This window comes from Lissotriton vulgaris, chromosome 11, assembly GCF_964263255.1.
Source record: "Lissotriton vulgaris chromosome 11, aLisVul1.2, whole genome shotgun sequence".
Taxonomy (NCBI): domain Eukaryota; kingdom Metazoa; phylum Chordata; class Amphibia; order Caudata; family Salamandridae; genus Lissotriton; species Lissotriton vulgaris.
Window position 1 is genome coordinate 1,100,446,680 of NC_141699.1, and position 17,374 is coordinate 1,100,464,053.

At 44.6% G+C, this 17,374-nt stretch overlaps 1 protein-coding gene across 2 annotated transcripts in view; it reads left to right on the plus strand.

Moving 5' to 3' along the window:
- IL1RAP (interleukin 1 receptor accessory protein) overlaps positions 1 to 17,374 on the plus strand; it is a 305,541-nt gene that overhangs the window by 240,350 nt on the left and 47,817 nt on the right. For both annotated transcript variants that reach the window (XM_086944629.1, XM_086944630.1), the window contains exons 8-9: positions 3,652 to 3,800; positions 12,175 to 12,324. In XM_086944629.1, coding sequence (XP_086800755.1) covers positions 3,652 to 3,800; positions 12,175 to 12,324 — 299 coding nt within the window. The remainder of the gene's footprint in view (positions 1 to 3,651; positions 3,801 to 12,174; positions 12,325 to 17,374) is intronic.

The window sequence follows — 17,374 nt, forward strand, 5'->3', positions numbered from 1 at the left end:
AAGTGAGTATATAAAGGCTGCATTTACAACACGTTACACAGTGTCAAGATCACCTTGAGGTTGGACTGTTCTCCGTGGGGAGATTTAGGGTGGGTTGGTTGAGGTTGGAGTTTGAGATCTTCCAGAGCTGGGCTTCCATGGGATGGTCCTTCCTGGCCTTTGAAGGTGTCTCTGAGGTGTGTATTTATTTGTCTTTAAGGGGCTGTATGTCCAGGATAGATGGGCTCTGGAGCTAGGTTTGCCCAAGACGATGCGTATTCTAGAAGATACTTACACAGCCCGTGGAATGTACTTCACGGGTCCAAGGTGATGACCATTTCTCCTCAAACTCCAAGCAGGACCGCTCAGAAAGGTGCATCTTGGCTGATCCTCATCGTGTCTTTCGTTTAGGCGGTCCTACATGGTTTCCAGCATTGTCACGGCATGGAGTAGAGCGGACACACTATGTGGCCGAGGTGGTTCGTCTCGCAGTGATTAAACTCTATTTCACATCATAGCCGTCCTCCTATCCGTTTTGCCATCTCACAATGTACAGGAAATTGATTAAATAGCGACACTTCAGAGAACTGAATGATGGCATCAGTAGCAGTAGGTGGTGGCCAGCTCTCTCAAGGAGCCCATAAAAATGACGCTACGGAGTCGAAGACATACATATCATCCCGCTTAATAGAAAGCGCCAGTGCCGATTTAACACGTTTCTCCCTGTAAATTTTTAAAAGGGGACAGAGCCTTCGCTGCTGCATTGTACTTTTTGCAGAACAGAATGAAATGAATAAAGTTGTCTATCCCGCCAAAGATATAATCAAATTGATCAGATGCAACAGCGAGCCTATGGGTTCAAATTAAATAGTTCCTGGTCGGCAGAAATCCAACCTGAATTTAACATGCAGTGTTCGCTTAAATTCAGGGTGTATCGAGTCCAGATACCCAGTGCAAAGAGTCACCAGTGTTGGTAAAATAATTACGTATAGTAGATCCTGGGCTCATCGTGAGGCGCTTTCTCGTCTGCATGCATTCGTGATATCGGTATTTATCTGTGCTGCTTTATCCTGCCTAACTCGGTTGGGATCGAACCACAAAGACTCCATCTGCAGTTCACGTAAAACATTCCGTACATGGGACGACCATGTGCTCCCCCACAAACACCACCAGAGGCAGCTTCTTCCAGAGTTCTTAAATATATTGCTGCCTTTGAGTTTCTTATCACCTTGACACAGGAAAGGGCTGGCCTCAGGGCTGCTGTTTCCAATATTGGGGTAAAGCTGAGCTCCCATAAAGTGTTAGTAAGGGAGTGCCTGGCCCCAGCCTCAGCAAGGCCTTAAGTTGTTTTTGGCCACTTGCAATGGTCGTACATCCGCGTACCACCAGAGCTCCACCCCGTAAAGTGCTGCCGTCATCACCCTTTGTATATTTATTTGTAAGATACCACTAATGATTGCGACACTTGCCTTATAATGGAACTTCAAAAGTGCCCGGTCATTTGTCTCAGAACTGTGGTTGCCTTTTGAATGGGACTACCCCAGTGCAAGTTCTTAGAAAACCGGATCCCAAAGTAATCAAACTGCTTAACGGTGTCCAAGAGCACGCCATCGATCGTAGGCTTCCACTTGAAGCTGGAGGACGGCCTCTATACCAGACTCTTCGTTTTTCTGCCATTAATGGTCAGTGATTTCTTGACGCAGTATTCCTCAAAGAGCTCTAGTAGCCTGTGGGTGTCGTTTTTTCTTTGCGCCATCAGTACTGCATCATCTGCAAATAATCGTATCGGAACCCTCCATCCAGCTATAGTGGATGTCTAGAGGTTTCTCCGCCAAGTAGTCTGCTACATCATTTAAAAAGAGGCTGAAAAGTTGGGGCACCAACACACAGCCTTGCCAGACAACCTTTTGTACCGGAAAGGGTTCTGTTCGCTCACACCCAGACCGTACCAAACTCTGCATGTGTTGCTAGAGCGTAGAGCCTTTAAAGCCATTATCGGAGTAGTGTCATCTCCTATATCTACCAGGGATCTCCACAGCTTCTCTCTGTCATCTAGGACTAAAGCTGCTTTCAGGTCTACAAATATTAAGTACAGTGAAGACTTTCTAACAACTGTAAATTTGTATGGGATCGTGTATAGTCGAAGAGCCTGATCGAAGGTTCCATTTTCATGAAAGAAAGCCAGCTTGCAATTCTGTCGTAATGTTGTGGGTATCTACCCAGCCCTGTAGGACCTTTTCCTGCCCCATCTAGAAAGAAGATCAAGTAGTAATTAGAGTGACGGCCATGATCACCTTCCTTGTAGATTGGTACTACAATGACTGAACGTCAGGAGGAAGGAACGGCGTTGCCAGGAAACGCTGAGTTGAACACTTTGGTGAGAACACAGGCCCACTGATGAGGCTTCTCACCGTAAATATAATTTGGCACAAGGTCTGGGCCTGGCGCCTTATGTTTCTTCATAGCACTCGGGGGTCTTTCCACCCCAGGTACTAAGATGTTGATTGTACAAGGTCCAGTGCAAGTTCCCCATGCACCCACTGGGTGCCAGATGGGCCTGGGGGATGCAGTGGCGGCTGCTATGGAACAGAAGTGGTGAGTCAGAGGGGAAAGATCCCTTAACTTGTGCTCGCCACCTCTCCTCTGCCCTCTTCAGTTCCTGTCGACCCGCGACAGCACACAGGATACCAGACTCCCCTAAGCCAATGACGACTCTGCAGTCATGCTGGTAAAAGTATTGTCGGCATGATGCACCATTGTGATTGGTCTGAGCGGCCTGGTTTGTCGCTCAGATAGTGCGTGGGAGTCTGGGACTGTTCTCCTGTGCAGTTTTCAAGCATCCCTGTGGAAGGGGCAGTCTTGAAGCCTCACTGGTCTATTGTATTGTATGGTAATTGCATTTATATAGTGCTTACTACCCCTGACGAGGCGTCAAAGCTCTTTTTCGGCGACTAGCACGCTACTCCGGGACCCACGGAGGATTAATGTTGAATTAGTATAGTGAAACATGCAAGTACATTTTAAGTGGTGGATAGGTTAGTTCAGTTATTTGGATTTGGAATGATAGCAGAAGGATAGCGGAGGAAAAAAGGTTTGTATTTATATAGCGCTTGTACCCCTGATGGGGTGTTGAAGCACGCTCCTCCGGAAGCCCATAAAGGATTAGTGGTGAATTGGTATGGTGAAATATGAAAGTAATCTCAGTTGTAGATATTAGTCAGTTATTTGGAGTGAGAAGGATAGCGGAGGGATAGAAGGGGAAGAAAGGTTTGCATTCATATAGCACTTGTTACCCCTGATGGGGTGTTGAAGCACGCCATCCCGGAACCCATAAACGATTAGTGGTGAATTAGTATAGTTGAAGATGGAATTTGAGAAGTGAACATGTTAGTCTGTTAATTTTGATTGAAAAGGATAGTGGAGGGCTAAAAGAGTGAAGGATTTTTTTTATTTTTAGGTCTTAGTAGTAGGAGGAGGCTTTTTTGATGAGTAAAAAGGGGAGTTTTGGGGGGGAGGAGTCAGAGAAAGGAGTTTAGAAAGGTTTGTTTTGGGGAATAGGTATAGTAGAAAGAGGTATCCGATGATACAAGGAGGGTATATTAGCAGTTTGAAGCATCCCTGTGCAGGAACGGATAGTTTGTCTCCCTAACCTGTTCCTTTTCTTGCCCTCAGTGTTGACGAGGAGGACCTGGGAGTCAAGACCATCCGGAGTGTGCTGTCCATCAAAGACGTGACCGCGGAGGACTTGAAGCGCAACTACACCTGCTTTGCAAGAAATGAATTGGGACAGGTCTCCTGGCAAATCCCAGTGAAACTTAAAGGTAAGGAAAGGACTGCAGGAACTGCTGGGAAATAAAAGGTGATTTATATCTACAGTTCTTGCTGACAGTGTATGAATGATTAATAAGAACAAAGCCTCATAGCGTTCAATCACTGGAATTAGGATGTTGCAGGAAAAACCTACTTCAGAAACCAGATCCTGTCTTCACAAAATAGTATTGTATGTATCAAAGGTGAAATATCAACAGTGCTCAGTGTCCCAAGTGAAAAATTAGCAACCACAGATACCTTGTAACCTTTTGTGACAAATAACCAGGCTTCTTAATACATGAAAGCGACCTTGTAACCATATCTATGAGGCAGCCTTTACATTATTTTTGAAGAAAAAAAAGCTGATACAGGTTTGTTTTTTAATGTAAGCCGACAACAGCAAGCTATGCAAGAAAGTGATAGGAGTAGGGTATGGATAATGTCATTTTATGCAGCTTCTGGTTCCATCTTTTCTCCTCCACTTGTAGGTTCAAAGACCTATGCATTATGGACAGAAGGGTTAATCCGAATAAGGTATCCTTCAAAAGCGTGGCTCGGTAAATTGTAACCGAGCCAGAACCGAATGGCTACTTCTGTAGCACGTGACTGTGCTGACGATGGTCGGCCCCTCCCTACGTCTTCCGTTCCGTGGCTTTCGACTCCTTAAGGGTGGGTTTTTAATGCCTAAGTTCATTTCTTCATTAGGTCAAAGCCTTGACTCGGACATCAATGTTCCAACCTTTCTCCCCTCCAGTTGGTAAGCCAAGGACTGCAGCTCTATGCAGTCCACTGTATCGTGGCTGGGAAATATTTGATACTGGGCAGAAGCTCAAGGGATGGCGAGCACTGGTCTGGTCACATGTGACAGAGGGAAGACAACCTGCAGCCAAGAAGACAGAGCTGCAACCAGGGTAAATTGGTCAAAATGTCCTCCATCGCTTGAAGGCCCCACAGCGGCCCAGAGGATGCTTCACACCGACTTCCAAATAAGGGATAAACAGGATTTGCTGCTGTAGTGTTTATCCTCAGAGTCCAGTTCCACACTCTGCCCTATTTGAATATGTTGTATTGCCTTCTGTACGCGCAGTCAATGTCTGGTGTTCAGCCATTACATTTATGAAATTGTGCTGTAAAATCAAGGGCTTGACAAGATTTGGGTTAAATAAAAAAAACAGGAGGGGAACCCTCTGAAAGTGATCCGAAGAGTGTTGTTCTCGCGGGCACCTCATGCCTGCAGTGCATTATTGATCCGGCATTAACCACGCGCGGCTGCTGGAAGAGCGACTTCTCTTTGAGAAGTTGACAGGCAGGGTCGTTCTGGTCCTTGGTACTTATTCATTTGAAAGGCTTCTCTTCTGGCCTTTTTTGTGTTTTTGTGCCACGCCTGGGGTGTTGTGGCTCCATATTGTAAGCACGATTACAACTGGTTGAGTTGGGCCATTGGCTGTTACTGTCTTTTCTGTAACTTGACCAGCCCTATATAGGTGGTCACCCTGGACTGGAGGGTTAGCCACTGTACTGTGACCCTGACCCTCCAAAATGCAGGTTCAAGGCCTAAAAATGGTTTCTTTAATAATTAGCAAAGGCATCTTGTCTTCTACTTCTGTTGACATGGCGTGCTCCCCACTGTAGATGTGGCAAACAAATAGCACTGTTTGCCCCCTTTTGACTGGGTTGTGAGCTGCGGGTGTGGTGCTCAGTCACTACCTGCTCTTGACAGATTAGTACGCAACAGTATGGTCCGACTGTCGTACTATTTTAGAAAGAAACTCATACGACATCGATTTACATATTGTTTTTACGGCACGAGAGAGGCACAAAATACAGATCACACTTAAAATTCATGGATACAACAAAATGGCGATTTATCCCGCATGGCACGAAAGAGCCTTTTATAAATTTTAATCTGAAGCTCTCTGTAGTAGGGAAATCCCTCTCTCTCTCTGGAAGTTGATGAGGATGTTAGTCTGATAAGTAGTTGGATTGAGCCCTCCATCCAAGCCCTAGCTCCAGAAAGGACTCAACAGCGCCCGACTAAAGCGTCTTGCCCTTGGTACAACTATTCTATCAAAAGAATCAAGTTAGAATGTTAACGTAAAGAGAGACAATGGAGGGCTCTTATTTCCAATAGCTAAAGTAGAGTAGACAGCAGCTCTAAGGAAATATCATAAAGAAATTAAATTATCAAAAAAAAACCTCTATTTTGAGGCTAAAATTTTAAATGCAGGAACCATTCCAGGGGATTTAAAAAAAAGTGTTAAATCTTCCACCTCTGCAGAAGTAGATACAAACTATAAACTCCCTTCCGAGGAATGGTGTGAACAGCTCGCCTTTTTATTTCATGAGAAAATAGCTACTGTCCAGGCTAGCCTTTCTCCACTTGGAGTTGAAAGTGACAATTGGGCTACGGCAGAGATGTGGTTGCCCGTAATGAAAATATAATGTTTAATCCAATTTTGCTCAATTTGTCTCAGTGATTAAAGCTAAAGCCAGGATTCATGAATCCTTTTCTACGATCCCCAAGTAAGACTTGCTTCTACCAATGAGTTGCCTCAAATCCTGTTCTCCCTCGTATCCTGGTCCCACTTTCATTCTATCTCGCGGGGCATAGGCCATTACCCCAGCCACTTTGCCCAAAAAATGAAAACAGGCAAAAATTGTACCGCAAAAAAAATAAAATTCTGTCAGACTCCACTGATCCGGCCAATTACAGACTATTCTTTCGCCTTCCAGCTCTTTCGAAAGTGTTGGAGAAACATGTCAACCAATAGCCATCTTCTCATCTAGAAAGCAATAACCTGCTACATGCTAGTCAATCAGGTTCACCCCAATTACAGCACTGACACAGTTTGTTGAAGGTAGTCTATTCCATCAGACTCTGCCTGGATTGTGGTGATTGGGCGCTACTGGTTCTGTTAGACCTATCGGCTGGGTTGGAAACAATCTCTCACAATATCCTACTAGCCCGTCTCAGCTCAGTGGGAATTAGAGGGCCGGCACGGAATTGGCCTGCATCCTTCTTGAGAAGAGCGGACACGAAGTGTGGTGCCACCTTTTTTCCGCCAACTCAGGGTAAACTGAGGGTAGGAGTGCCACAGGGCTCGGCTCTGAGCCCTACTCTGTTTAATGTACATCTCACTTCCTTTGCTACTCTGAGTGACTCCTTAGGGCCCAAAATCATGTCATATATTGATGACACGCAATTGCTCTTATCTTGGAAGAATAGCGAGGCATTCCCCGGCGATAAAATCTGTAACTGCCTCACGGCTCTCCCTAAATCAACTTAAATATAATGCTGGGAAGAATGAGCTCCTCTTCTTTGGTCTAGATGCTGAGGTATATTTGCAGTCTTTCTGGCTATCCAATACCCCGCCCCCGCTGTCTCAACCTTTCGGTGAAAAACTTGGGCTTCAAATTTGATGGGCAACTGCCTTTTCGCACCCAAGTCATTTTGGTAGCAGGTACTTGTTTTGCCCTGCTTCGCTTGCTGCGAAAGTTCCTGTATCTTTTGTCCTTTATGGCTAAACAACAAGTGATTCAAGCCCTGATCACATCACAGTAGGACTATGGGAACTGACTCTACCTAGGCCTAGCCAAATACCTAATTGATAGGTTGCAGCTGGTCCAGAGTGCAGCTGCTCGAACAATTTTCGGTCTACCCCGTAACTCCCGTGCCACATGTCTTCAGAGTCTTCACTGGCTCCTAGTGAGAAAAAGGATCATCTTTAAGATACTGCTCTGTTCCCCGAAAAGCTCTACACAGAACTGGCCCGGGCTATCTACAAGATAGAATTAAGTTCTATACCCCCCAGAGAAACCTTCACTCTGTAAATCTTTGTCTTGTCAAAGTTCCGCTGATTAGGAAGGTATGGTCAGAGGGCAGATCTCTCTCCTTCCTTGGCCCCTCTCTGTGGAACAAAGTCCTGCTGACACTTAGATGCATCGAAGCTACACCTGTGTTTCAGAAAAAACTGAAGACCTGGATGTTTTCCAGTCCCTAAGCCTTCACCTCCTATTCCCACTGATTGCTCTTTCTGTATTAGGAGTAACAATCGTGCTCTACAAATACTCTACTCAGACATAGATGTAGATTTTGAACTTTCTTTTTATATTGATATAGTATTGAAGTAGTATATGTAAAATCCTTCACAAAGGTTCTTTTTTTATGTTGCTCCTAAAGAAAGTGCATAAGAAAAAGGGTTTGAAGACGTGATCAAGTGTGAGGTGACGAGCGTAATCGCTATGTCCAGCTTTCCTTGATGAGGTGAGCCTTTGTAGGCATTTAGTACCTGTTTTACTTTGACAGTTAAGACTTTTTCCACTAATACAGTGGCATTTTATATACTCATGACTTTAAACCGACTTTTGAGTACTCCCGTTTTACTGAGCATTATCCAAGATAAGTGGTTGTATCTGACAGGAACCCCTACTGTGCGTTTGCACCATTAGAGGTCAGTGTTTTGAATATTTTCATTGACGTTCTATAAAAGCACTTTTTTCAGAATACCAATCCCTTTCTAATTTGGTTTGTTTTATTTTAAGTTGCCCTACTCCTTTCACTTCACAGTCCTGATGAAGACCGGCATGAAAGGGACGAATTCGCCTTGCGCAGTAATTTGGTCGAAACGTCGATCCTTCTATTTCTAGCCTGGATTGAATATACACGCCCCAAAGAAGGCTGTGCTAGTATTTGGCCGCCACTAGGGACATGTGCCATTGCGCAGAAAGATTACTTTCTGTGAAACAGGCTTTTCTCACCTTGGCTGACTAAGGTCTCAGAAGTCATTGGTGAAAAATATCAAAGTATATTCCATAAATCATATCGATTTCTTCTCTCCTTGATCACCTCACACTTGAGCACTTCTTCAAACACTTTTTCTTATGCACTTTCTTTTGGAGCAACCGTGAAAATGAACCTTTGTGAAGGAGTTTACATCTTCTTCTTCAATGTAATAGCAATAAAAAAAGAATTTTAATTCATTTTGTTGTTTCCATGAACTTGAAGTGTTATTGGTTTTTGTGCCTCTCTCACACTGTGAATACAATACGTAAATAGATATTGTATATGTGTCTTTCTAAAATAGTATGCCAGTAGGACCATACTGTTGCGTGTACTGTACATTACCCAGGTCCTAGGGTTTCTTGGGTTACCCCATTAGTTTGCAATGCTCTAAACAGAACAGCAGACAACTGGATTCATACCCAGCGAGTTGACCAGACTTACAACCTCAGCCACTGAGAAGCAAAGGCAGCGATCAGTCAAGATGAGCGAATGAAATACCCACCTAGCAACCAGGGTAAGAAACCTTACCTAAGAGCCAGCAGAATACATCTTTCATGTCTTTGGCTGACCCATCTCGCATCCTAGATGATCTCTTCCAAATGACTATGACCGCTCTTGATAAGAGCGTGTATCAAAACAATATGGCTCTTGGAAAATGTCAGACTCAAAACAAAATAAAAACAGAGCTCCCGAAGAAGTGACACCTACTGGTCTATAAACCTCTGTTGCATCCATGACCAAGGCTATGAAGCAGGTATTTTGGGGGCAAGGTCCTCTGTGAGACTCATTCCTAATGCTTCTAATTATTTGAAAGAATTATGGTATAAATAAATTACTATTTCCTCCAGTTTTACCAGTGCAAAAAGTGTGCGACAACAGTAGTTGTAATATTGCAACTTTCTGGGCCCCCGGGGCAAGATTGTCGTAATTGGAACAATCTCATAGCATCAACACTTGGCACAGCCACCTTGAACAGGTCAAAGAACTTTATTTGCAATGTTTCTTTGCACAAAACAATATACAGCACAATCAATAAATATAATTCATTTTAAAATTATCTAAAAACATCACAATAATACCATACAAATTAAAACTGATAAATGCGAATCGTTCTCCATTCATTAACTACAGATCTGATAAATAGTTGACTACGTCTCCAAACAAATTAATCTAACATCCATAAGATTAAAATCAGTGCCCAGTAAAGTATGCATTACCCCTTTTAACTAAAAACAAAGTCCTCCCATGTCAATGAATCTGGGTTCAAGAATCGATATATATTCGTTCTGCTTTCATGAATCTTGGGTACTTTTCTACGTTTTACTACCACCCACAGATCTGAGGCCAGAACAAAATAAACCGATGGGTTCTCAAGCCGTTGGAAATCAGACCGTGCTGGCCTATATTATCAAAAAATACTGCTATGCCAATAAGGTGCTAATATTCTTTCTTTGTTGGTATAAAACCAGCAAAAGAACAGTATTTGGTGGGCTGTCTGTTCAGAAACACCATCACATGGACAACGGGACACATTTTTATGTGAATAAGTATTTACCAGAAAACCCATCGTAAGTGGGATGAAGTTTAGCCGAAATCTAGTCGGGATGAATCTGTGCTGCAGCTTGTGAATAAAAGTCAGGTAATTTTGAACATCACCCTCCAATGGCAGACATGTGATAGGCGTCTACCCTAGATTTGTTTTTATTTGTCTTCCATCTAATGGCTTCTGCATTTCCTAGAAATATCTGCTTCAATCTGGGTTCAGGAACGGTAGAACAAGCTGATGGAAAGTCCAATAATTCACTCAGGCTCACTTTTGCCAGTGTGGAACCTACATCCCTCAGTCAGAGGATCGCCTTATCATGATCCAATTTGAGCCAATCCCTTAATACTGCTTGATCATTTATTTTACATGTCTCTGAGAATTTAATAGCATTATTAATAAACTAAAACGTGCATACTGACCCTCGGACGCTTAGGACTCAAACTATGAGACCGACTAGTCAGCCATCACGGTAATCAATACAAGGTCCAAGCTCCCTCAGCGTCTGGGGATGACCCGGTTACTGGACCACACTTACTAGAAATATGACTGCGTACCCAGGGCCCGACCTCCAGGCTTCAACTTTTATCCAAAACTCTAGAATTAGTGCTTACTCTGCAGTTATCTGCCTGGAAATGGGGAACCTCTTTGGCTTTCACTGTGGCTTGTAGTCATGTGCGGGTCCTAAACCCAGACTGGTGAACAGTTTTCCAGATTACTAGTCCAAATTGTATCCAAAGTTTGCCTTCTGCTCTCTAAACATTTCCAAGTGACCAAGGCGTCCGCCTTTTGCTGGGCCTTGAGAACACCTGTAGGACCCACATCACAACAATCCTACACAGGCATAACATTGCATTTCACGTGAATAGTTAAGAACTGGGAAAACTCTGCTCCATCAATGGGTGCCTCTTTTTGCAGGCTTGATGTGTTGTAGCGTCCTGTCGTGCACCTCTGCTCTATCGACCGAACCGTGCAAGTGTAACCCATACTGTAACCCATACTGAGTAAACGCTGGCATTCTTTCAATGTGTATCACGACCACAACAGCAGAAAGGAACGTCTGTTATTTTTGTTTCTAATATTTATTTCCCTGTTTTACCACATGGACCCTTGGCTCCGGCCCAACTTCAGCAAATGACTGTGCCCACCATGGACATTGCCCAGTAAACACTGACTTCCCCAGGTCATGGAAAAGGGCTGCCAGTTTCTCACCTGGGCGAGCAGGTGTATTAGTTTAAAGTAACACAGGAAGGAAAGCATTTCTGAAGGGGCCATCTCTAGGTCACCTCACCAGTCAAGCCATTGGCTTTACAAGGGTTTGAGGTGAAGGAAAAAAACAAATTCACCAGCAAGACACACAGATCAGAACAATGTGCAAAAGATTGAGAGATTCGTCCCTGTACCACCTCTTCTTCTTCAACAAAGAGCTGCTGCTTGTTAAAGGTTGTGTATCAATGCCCAGCCGGGGAGGTTGAACACCCCTATGGACACTGGCTTGTCTTGTGCCACAGGCGTCGCTGGTCCTGATGCGAGACTGGTTCAGTCCAAGGTATCCGAACACCAGATAAGAAGCTGAGTGTACGAGACCACAAAACATTGTGATGGGAGCACACCATCAGATCTTTCCATCGGTAAGAAACCCAATATCAAGGCACTGTCTTCGGTTTCCAAGTACAGCTGAATGAAGTACTGTTTGTTGGGGAAGACAAGTCAGGTGCAGAGTATCTAAGCTTTTGCCCACCAGAGTGTAAGATGCTGCCAGGATCCAAGGACGTTGGGTTAGACACAGCCTTCCCCGTCTTCTCTTTGGTCTGGCTTTGAGCTTTTCTGGCTGTGCAGACCTCCACTCACTGTGTCCTGCCTTGCTTAGCTCTTCCTGGACACTGCTTTGAAACCCATTTGTATCACCACCCTTGCATGCGGTTTTCTTCTTTTGTCCACTGTGCCTTTTATGTGAGCAGATGTTATGCAGACTAGTGTTTTTCTGTGTTACAAATGGCTGCAATAGTGTCCATCTCATATCAATGTAGTTACACAAGTTCTCCATCTTTGCCTGCAGTGCAGCCAGCCAGGTACGTCACCGAGCTGGCCTGTGGACTTGGCGTGACCCTCTTCCTGGTGGTGGCTCTGATCGTGGTCTACCATGTCTACTGGTTGGAGATGGTTCTCTTTTACCGGGCGCACTTTGGAACCGATGAAACCGTTGGGGGTAAGCTCTTTGAATATGTACTGTTAGCCCTTGTGTCAGCAAGTAATGTGCAAGCAAAGCCCTACATATCTCTGGTCTATGCCTTTTTGCTGAATTATATTTTATATGCAGCTAATCTACTTATTGTAGCACATGATCTTAAGTTTACTTTTCTATCAGACATGTAAATTGGGAATATGTGATGTTACAACGCGATCATTTACATCACAGTACTTTACATCGCGGTTATTAAAACGCAAGCCGTTACAATAACTTGCGCTAGAGGTGCTGGACTTGGGAAAAGTATGATTTACTATTCCAACTCCAGCCTTGGTAACAGTAGGTAAGGTGTTGGAATAGTAACTCATACTATTCCTTAGTGTAGAGCGCCATTCAGGGCAAGTTGTTGTAACGACTTGCGTTGTAATGACCGCAATGTAAATGTATCACGGTGTAACAACCGCGTTGTAAAGGTCGTTCACTGTAAATTGGCAGACCATCAGAGACTTGCCCATTGGAAGAAACACAACATTTCAATCCAACCCTTAAAATCAGACCACAATTTAGCCAATGGGAGGTGCAGGTATCTTTTCTGTTTCCAGGTTGGTACTTTTATTCCAGCGTTTTCAGAAGTGCAATTACAACTCCAGGATTAAATTTAACCCTACAACTCCCGGATGAAGAAAACACAAAGGGCCAGATGTAGGTAAGTATATTTTACCGATTCATAAATACCGAATTTTACCGATTCGGTATTTATGAATCGGTAAAATAGAATGGGGGAGATGTAGGGAAAATCGGTAATTGAATTACCGATTCTGTAAAAATCGGTATTTACTGAATCGGTAAATACCGATTCTGTAATGCCCATTGATTCCTATGGGCCTTGAAGCCCATAGGAATCAATGGGCATTACAGAATCGGTATTTACCGATTCGGTAAATACCGATTCCAGCAAGGGTGCAGGGGGTGTCACTTTGACACCCTCTAGCACCCCAAATACTGGCATGTGTGCCATGTGGCACACAGACATGCCCTAAGGGCATGTCTGTCTGTCACATGGCATAGGTGTGCATGCACACATGTGCATGCACACCTGGATTCGGTATTTTACCACCCAATTGGATTGGGTGGTAAAATACCGAATCTGTAAGGCCATTGGGACTAAGAAGAGTCCCACCTACATCAGGAACTTACAGAATCGGTAAAAATACTGATTCGGTAAATTTACCGAATCTGTAAAATAGGGCCCCTACATGCCAATTACTAAATACCGGTCGGTAACGGCCGAAATTGGCCGTTACCGACCGGTATTTCAGCTCCTACATCTGGCCCTAGATGAGCTGCTCCAAACACTTGTGGAAGAACTTGATATTTGTGAAACTTTTCCAACCTATATATAGAACTCCTGGTCCTGTCTGTCAGAATTGTCTGTTTGCAGCAAGTGTCTAAAGAGACGGAGGGATGCTGTGCACACTCCCGTCACCTAATGTTAGGCTTGAAACAGAAGTTGTTATCTTTTACCAAAAGATTGTTTCAAGTTGACTTTGGCTACCTCATCTGGATCCCACAATGCACTAGGGCACAGACCCTCTGATATTGTATTTCTCTGCCAATGAGCACCAACTCCATCATCTTCACAAACCAAAACTAGAAGCATGTGGCCCTTGAACATCTGCAGATGAAAGGATGCACCTGGCTTGGAGCGCAACCCAAGGAACTCGGAGCTCAGCAAAAACCGCTGAGTTAACCAACCAGGAGTAGGTCCAATGAGTGACGCATTTGGGATGGGGTGGGATGAGATGGGAAGGGTGGGGTGTGGTCATGAAGAATACTCAGGATAAGTTGTGCCTCTCTTGTAACGGCAACTTTGCGTGGTTGGACCAGAACCATGTCTGGAACCTTTGTTTACTGTGGGATTGCAACAAGACCTCCTATTTGTTATGTTACTCCTTTTGGTCCAATCCCATCTGGTATCAACTGGGCAGGAGGTGGGCGCATTACTCCAAGATGCAGCCCCTGTACTCAAAGTTAGTCCCTGTCTGCAGTGGAATCTAAGGGATTCAAATCTGAGGAGCATATCAATCCAAATAACTGACTAACATCTCTCAAATTACTTTCACATTTCACTATACTAATTCACCACTAATCCTTTATGGGTTCCAGAGTCCAGTGCTACTCACCGAAAAAAGCACTTCAACCCCCATCACGCGTAGATATATTTATATAAGTGAAAACCTTTTCCCTCTTCTATCCCTGCACTATCCTCCTCAATCCTAGTAACTGACTAACATATTCACCACTCAAATTACTTTCATATTTCACTATACTATCTCACCACTAATCCTTTATGGGTTTCGGAGTAGCTTGCTACTCTCCTAAAAAGCGATTTGACTCCCTTCGTCAGGGGTGGTGAGCACTCTATAAATGAAATTACAATAAGGGATGTCCATTCAGCATAACGGAGGAACCTAGGAAGCGGAATACTATTTCTATAGTCCCAGAAGACTCTAACGCCGAAGAAGCTGCGTCTTCAGGGCCCTGTTGAAGTCCAGAACAAGGATCGAACCGCGAGTCTCAGAGCTGGACCCAGAGGACTGGTCACAATACCCCCAGCCTTGTAAATATGTAACACTTCACCCTGGAATCTGTCCTCGTGGGATCAATTTCAAAAGGACCCACAACTCCATGGAAGGGGCAACCATTCCGTGAATGAAACATATCTCGGAAAAAGGCTACGCAGCCCGTGCCACCTACTTGATGCCAAAAGGCACCATCATGTTTGGAGTGGAGAAAGCTTGAGGTCTCCAACGCTTGACAGAAGAGGTGCACACCCTTCTCCAGAAAGGACCTTCTAAATAGTGCCAATATGTCCACACTCACAAGGAGTGTACTCTTTATAGGCCCTAATCCACAAAACAGACAAGACTTTGTGACCAGTCTTTCTTCAGTAGACCAACAGTGTTTTTCTTTGTTTTGGCACACAACCTTTGTGATTGTGTGAGGAACACAGTCTAAGGTGGACTCTGTGTGCTAGGGCGTTATGGGTGTCACCGAAGGTACTACACGTCACGTCAAAAAAGAAACTTGTCTTTGTTAAACATTGGTAAGGTTCCGAGCCCAGCACTAGATGCTAGAAGTGAGCACAGCATGTGATCTGTGGCAGTACAAGGTGCAAATTGAGTGTTACAAGTGAGCAATGATTTCCTTGCAAGTTTCCTTCTTTGCAGGTATGCTATGTATCAATGTTTTTTTAACGAAATCGGTCACGAACATTGAAATTTTACCAACGCCTCAAAGGCGGTGGTAAGCCATTCATAAAAGAGAAGGGGTCCCCTCGGGCCCTTCCCTTTGGTCAATAAAAAAAAAAAAATAATTGTAAGCATTGGTCCACCGAACCACGGGCTCCTTGTTATTGTGGCTATTAAGGGGTCGGTCCTTGGATGATGGAGGTAGTGCCACAGATTTCCTCTCGCCCATAATACATGGACATTCAGGAGCCAAGAGGATCCCAGTAAATTCACAGAATAAATGGCCAGATGGGTGCCGAGCCTTGTCCGGCCGCGGGCGGGCCCACTCTTTGCCCAGGTCCTGCAGCGTCCTTAAGAAGCGCCCGCACGGCACAGTAATCTGCTTTCCCCGCCTCCTGGCGTGTGGGGACCTGGGAGTTAGAGTCCAACTGAGGCTGTATGCTTTCCTGACATCTTATGAGTAGCACTAATTTTGAGTCCTGCTTGAAACTGGCAGCCTTTCCACGTTCCTCAGGGCCATGTGTAACTAGCTGCTCCGAACACTGCCTCCTCTTAAATGAACTAACAAAAATAAAAGTATCTTTTTAGCAGCAGTCCTGTTTTGCTGTTTCATTTAAGGAAAATGGGGTGCATAAAAAAATACAGCCTCATTAAAAAGCTATCCCAAACATTGTGGTCTGCTGACCCCAGCAATCCACCATACCTGTGATGACCGTGAATAGTAGTGGCTAGTGGCTCGCAATTTGCGACCTACCTCATTAATATTCTTAAGTTAGGTCGAATCGCAACCCACTACAATTTGTTTTTTTGCAACATTACCAATTAGTACATAGGTTGTTTCACAAGCCCACCCCCATCCATCACATGGAATACCGCTTACTGCACTTGGGTTGATAGCTGCCACCTCACCATCTGATATGACCATATGGATTAGCACCTACATACATATTACGTTGGTTTTTCCTCCATGGTCTTGAAACCTCAAGCGAATGTTCATTTGGAGGACCGTCAGTGGGCGGTCTTGTTTTTAGGGAAGCTCTGTTTAATATCGCAAACAACGTGCAGTAGATTTTCAATTATAGAAAAGGATGAAGGAAGAAGGGGTCTATTTCGAGGAATGAAGAAGTCATTTTGTGGTGAACATATTAAATTGAACACAAATCGTACCCGTCTTCCTCCATGAAACGTGACCTCTTCCCACCCTCAGACACCTCGTCAATCAATCAGTACTTGTAGAGCACAGCTTATCACCGTGAGGGTATCCAGGGGCTGGGGTTACTCGAAAAGCCAAGCCTGGAGTCTCTTCCTGAAGTCCGTCAGTGAGGGTGATGTTTGGAGGTGGAGGGGAGGGCATTTATGGGCCTGGTGGCGCGGTAGGAGAAGGAACGGCCTCCACTATGGCGGATGCGCTGTGTCTATGCGAGGGCAAGGGAGGCGGAGCGAAGGTTTCTGGATGGAGGTTCATGTAGTGGTTCAGGTATGCTGGTCCTTGGTCGTGGAGGGGTTTGTAGGCGTGTGTCGGTCTCCGACGCAGGGAAGGTATGCCCCTACCATGTTGATTCTCTGTTGCAGCCTTAATTATAGCTTTATCAATGAAGGAATGCGGCTCCCCACGCGACCAAGGCCTAGAATCCTGATCTAAAGACACAAACCTGCCTGTGCCTCTGTGGAGAATGGGGGTAGTGGGGGACGATGGGGAGGAGCAAGGCTGTAATCTAATGTGGCATAAACCCCTGCCTTTATGCTGACTTTTGGTACACTACTGAGAGGTTAGACAGCTCTTCTAGAACTCCGAGCCCAAACACCCATGCACATCCCTG